Consider the following 5,731-nt stretch of genomic DNA (forward strand, 5'->3'; position numbering starts at 1 on the left):
GTGAGTGAGTGAGTGAGTGAGTGTTTGTGTGTGTGTGTGTGTGTGTGTGTGTGTGTGAGAGAGTGAGTGAGTGTGTGTGAGTGCTTTTCAGGTTTTTTCTCTTATGAAATTATTTTGGATCCGAAGGAGAGTTTGGGTTATTATTTACCACACGCTTGTGAGGCTTTGAAACACATTCAACAGTTTTAAGACCGTTTGGATCTGACTCTCATTTCTTTCATGTTGATAACTGCATTGTTATTGTGGTGTTGACTTCTGATTTTCATAAACGTACAAAAAATGAACTCGCTGTTTGACTGGGCAGTTGAGAGACAAATTAAAAATAAACTATTTAGAAATATTTTTAAGAAACAAAAAAAATGACAAAAGCACATAAAAATTACAAAAAAATATATAAAACATAAAAATAAAAGCAAATACAAAAAAATTATATTAGTACATATATTATTATATATACAGTATACATATATGTAATAGTATACAGGTGCATCTCAATAAATTAGAATGTCGTGGAAAAGTTCATTTATTTCAGTAATTCAACTCAAATTGTGAAACTCATGTATTAAATAAATTATATGCACACAGACTATTTTTGTGCATACTTATAAAAGTAAAATAAAATGAACTATTTAGAATTTTTCAAGAAACAAAAACAAAAAAAGATGAAAGCACATAAAAATTACAAAAACTAAAAAACTAAAATGAAAAGTGAAAATATAAAAGCTAAAAAATATAAAAGCTAATTCCACTGCTTCCAAATTTTTTTTATAAAAACTACAATAGTACATAAATATAATATTTTGCTTCAGTTGTTGTGCATACTTACAAAACTAAAACTGGCATAAAAAAAACATTAGTATATATTTAAGAAGCAAAAACACATACAAAATGACAAAAAAATAAACGGAAAATATCAAAATAAAAGCTAATTAAAAATAATAAAAACTATAACAGTTTATAAATATACTATTTTGCTTCAGTTGTTGTACATACTCATAAAACTAAAATCGAAATAAAAATAAAAATGTTCAGAATTTTTTAAAGAAACAAAAACCAAAAACATGAAAGCACATAAAAATACAAAAATTTTACTTCAACATCATAAAGTTTAAGATTTATGATTAAGATCATATTTCTTATTTAATTTAGTTTAACCTAAAGCATTAAAATAACTTCAACTAATAAACTAAAACATATATATATATAACAAAATCTAATAAAAATCCTAAAAACACAAAATTACTAAATCTATAACTAAAAGTAAAGCGAAGACACAAAATATAAAAATTAAATCAAGTCAAAATATAAACAAAAACTATAATATAAAACTATAACCGAATCAAATTTAACTAAACTGATCTAAATAATGACTTTATTTTCTTTTTGGAGCTGCTTTACGGCAAAAAAAAAAAAGACTTATTTTTTATAATGATTCAACTTTACACAGATATTGCACCAAATTTTTTTTTAGCTTTTAAAGCTCCTTTTTAGCTGAAATTAAACTTGTTTTTTTTTATTTTTTATAATGAATGAACTTATTGAACTGAATTTGAATCAAAATGAACTAAATTGATCTTGTCTTTTTAGAGCTGCTTTATAGCAGAAATTTAACTTGTTTTTTTCCCAATGAATGAAGGCAGTTATTGAACCAAATCAGAAACTCAACTTTATTTTTTTATAATGAATGAACTTTACAGAGTTATTGAACTGAATTGAATCAACATTGAACTAAACTGATCTGAGTAATGATTCAATTGTCTTTTTAGAACCGCTTTACATCTGAAATTGAACTTGTTTTTTTTTTATAATGAATGAACTTTACAGAGTTACTGAACTGAATCTGAATCAAAATGAACTAAACTAGTTTGAGTAATGACTCTATTGTCTTTTTAGAGCTGCCTTACAGCTGAACCTAAAACAGTTATTGAACTGAATAGATTTGAGTATTGACTGAAATCATATTTTATGTAGTTTGCATCCCTGATTTTTCTGATATTTTCCTCTCAGTTACTGTGAATTGGCTGTGAAGTGATCTGCATGGCATAAAGCGCTGCAGAAATAAATGTGAACAGCCTGAGATGAACCTACAGCGTTTTCTGAAGGTTAAACGGCTCCTTTCACTGATTCTTCATAAAAACAGACAGGTTTGGCTTGATTTTTAAGCACTTCCAGCCCTGTTTTGGGGGGAAGTGGTGAGGGACTGAATCTATGTATGTGTGTGTGTGTGTGAGTGTGAGTGTGTGTGTGAGTGTGAGTGTGAGTGTGAGTGTGAGTGTGAGTGTGAGTGTGAGTGTGAGTGTGAGTGTGAGTGTGAGTGTGAGTGTGAGTGTGAGTGTGAGTGTGAGTGTGAGTGTGAGTGTGAGTGTGAGTGTGAGTGTGAGTGTGAGTGTGAGTGTGAGTGTGAGTGTGAGTGTGAGTGTGAGTGTGAGTGTGAGTGTGAGTGTGAGTGTGAGTGTGAGTGTGAGTGTGAGTGTGAGTGTGAGTGTGAGTGTGAGTGTGAGTGTGAGTGTGAGTGTGAGTGTGAGTGTGAGTGTGAGTGTGAGTGTGAGTGTGAGTGTGAGTGTGAGTGTGAGTGTGAGTGTGAGTGTGAGTGTGAGTGTGAGTGTGAGTGTGAGTGTGAGTGTGAGTGTGAGTGTGAGTGTGAGTGTGAGTGTGAGTGTGAGTGTGAGTGTGAGTGTGAGTGTGAGTGTGAGTGTGAGTGTGAGTGTGAGTGTGAGTGTGAGTGTGAGTGTGAGTGTGAGTGTGAGTGTGAGTGTGTGTGTGTGTGTGTGTGTGTGCGTGCGTGCGTGTGTGTGCGTTCAGAAATAGAGCAGAAATACAGGTTTTGAAGTGAGGAATCAAACGAGCTGCTGATTATTACCAGAGATCATTAAACTCCCTGATCACTGACAGACAACGCATCATTTCTCAGATGTTTACTAAACTCTTATGTAACGTTCACTGCGCCTGCGGTTAGTTTTAGTCCTGTGTCATACTCATTCAAGCTGTCCTGTTTAAGTTGACTGAAAGTCTGGGAAATTTAGTCTAATTTTAGTCAATTAAAACTTACAGTTTTAGTCATACTGCATAATGGATAAACTGATAATCACATTTATTTTGCACAAAATTACTGATCATGATGCCATCACTTGAACTATTGCACTTGTTTTTATTTTAATTTTTGCTTTTGATTTTTTTAATTAGTTTATTGTAATACATCAAAGTAAACTACATGAAAATGAGAAATAATTCCTTTGAGAACGAGCTGAATTGCAATAAGCTTAATTTTTTTTGGTTAACATTATTATTATTTTATATGATTTAATATATATTATATTATTATATAACTAGATTGAAAAGTTTGTAGACAAACTTTAGGTTGGCTTGAAAAAGCCTAATATGTTGCTAGCATGATTAGCAAGTTACTAGCATGTTTCTAGCATGATTAACATTTTACTAGCATCATGCTAGCAGTTCATTTCAAACATGTTTAACAAATTACTAGCATTTTGTTAGCATGTTTAACAAGTTTGCTAGCCTGTTTCTAGCATGACTAGCAAGTTTACTAGCATGTTGCCAGCATGAGCCTAGCATGATTAGAATGTTACTAGCATGATTCTAGCTTGATTAGCATGTTGCCAGCATGGTGTTAACATGCTTAGCAAGATACAACCATGTTTCTAACATGATTAGCATGTTATTAGCATGTTGTTAGCATTATTGGCATGTTACTAGCATGTTGTTAACATGATTAATATGTTGCTAGCATGATTAGCAAGTTACTAGCATGTTTCTAGCATGATTAACATTTTACTAGCATCATGCTAGCAGTTAATTTTTAACATGTTTAACAAATTACTAGCATTTTGTTAGCATGTTTAACAAGTTGCTAGCATGTTTCTAGCATGATTAACATTTTACTAGCATCATGCTAGCAGTTAATTTTTAACATGTTTAACAAATTACTAGCATTTTGTTAGCATGTTTAACAAGTTGCTAGCATGTTTCTAGCATGATTAACATTTTACTAGCATCATGCTAGCAGTTAATTTTTAACATGTTTAACAAATTACTAGCATTTTGTTAGCATGTTTAACAAGTTGCTAGCATGTTTCTAGCATGATTAACATTTTACTAGCATCATGCTAGCAGTTAATTTTTAACATGTTTAACAAATTACTAGCATTTTGTTAGCATGTTTAACAAGTTGCTAGCATGTTTCTAGCATGATTAGCAAGTTTACTAGCATGTTGCCAGCATGACTCTAGCTTGATTAGCATGTTGCCAGCATGGTGTTAACATGCTTAGCAAGTTACTACCATGTTTCTAACATGATTAGCATGTTATTAGCATTATTGGCATGTTACTAGCATGTTGTTAACATGATAAGCATGTTACTAGCATGATGCTAGCATGTTTTGAGCATGCTTAGCAAGTTTACTTGCATGTTGTTAACATGATTAGCATGTCAATAGCATGTTTCTAGCACGATTAGCATTTTACTTGCATGATGCTAGCAGTTAATTTCTAACATGTTTAACAAATTGCTAGCATTTTGTTAGCATGTTTAGCTAGTTGCTAGCATGTTACTAGCATGGTGTTAGCATGTTGCTAGCATGATTAGAATGTTACTAGCATGTTTCTAGCATGATTAGCTCTGGTTGACTATAATCAACCCTGTTTCAGGGTGATAATAACTAAATTGTTATAAAATAAATAAATAAGCATCTTTAGGTTTCATATTTACTCATCATTTACCAAAACACTCTACAACCTTTTGTTTTTGTATTCATTAGTAAGAGAGGGACACATTATTGAAGGCCAAAGGCTCATTTTGGGTCAAATGAACCATTTCAGAAATGCCCCTGGCCAAAATTTGAGCTTTTATTAATATTTTTTTCTTTTTTTGTAGAGGGAGGTCAAAGTGAAAAGATTCAGAGCCAAATTACAGCAGCATAAAAAGTCTTCAGAAAGATGGCAGCATCATGTTTTATGTATTTTCACACAGAGACTGGTAGCTCTATTAGTAAAATCTGTTGACTTTAGCAATCTGTGTTGCATTATATGCCTACGGTGACAGTTCAAATATGGGAAAAAAGCACTTTTTGTGTTATTTTTTCCCCAGGTTTGATTGCATGTAACTCAATAACTTTTAAAGATATCTCATTATCCTTTTGGACCAATATGTCGGTTCAATATTTATTTTTAAGACCCAATATGGTTGAGTTCCAGAGATATGGGGATTTCACTGTGGTTCCCGGAGTTAATTGTTATTACACACATTTTCAGTGCTCATTCTGTGTCAGTTCTGGTTAAAGCAGCCAAACTAAATCACTTCATTTGATGAAGTTTCACTGGCGTATAAACATGCAGACACACACCGCGCTCTCAGCTCCCGTCTGCGGCCGCGAACACACCACCATCTCCAGCTTGGCATTATTCGGCAGACTGGCAAAACGCCACTGCAGAGACAAATCTAGAACGAGCCTCTGAAACCTGCAGACAAAGAGAGACAGAGACAATGAGCCGACAGACACACGCACACACACACAACCACACACACACACACACACACACACGCACACACAACCACACACACACACACGCACAACACACACGCACACTCACACTCACGCACACACGCACAACCACACACACGCACACACACACACGCACAACCACACACACACACACACACACACACACACACACACACACACACACACACACACACACACACACACACACGCAC

At 33.6% G+C, this 5,731-nt stretch overlaps 1 protein-coding gene across 1 annotated transcript in view; it reads right to left on the reverse strand.

The window, feature by feature from the left end:
* The window catches only part of aspscr1 (ASPSCR1 tether for SLC2A4, UBX domain containing), a 15,422-nt gene that overhangs the window by 6,885 nt on the left and 2,806 nt on the right, over window positions 1-5,731 (reverse strand). The window contains exon 3 of the mRNA XM_016249679.1: window positions 5,355-5,475. Coding sequence (XP_016105165.1) covers window positions 5,355-5,475 — 121 coding nt within the window. The remainder of the gene's footprint in view (window positions 1-5,354; window positions 5,476-5,731) is intronic.

The sequence above is a fragment of the Sinocyclocheilus grahami genome, unplaced genomic scaffold (assembly GCF_001515645.1).
Source record: "Sinocyclocheilus grahami isolate Dianchi unplaced genomic scaffold, SAMN03320097.WGS_v1.1 scaffold947.1, whole genome shotgun sequence".
Lineage (NCBI taxonomy): Eukaryota > Metazoa > Chordata > Actinopteri > Cypriniformes > Cyprinidae > Sinocyclocheilus > Sinocyclocheilus grahami.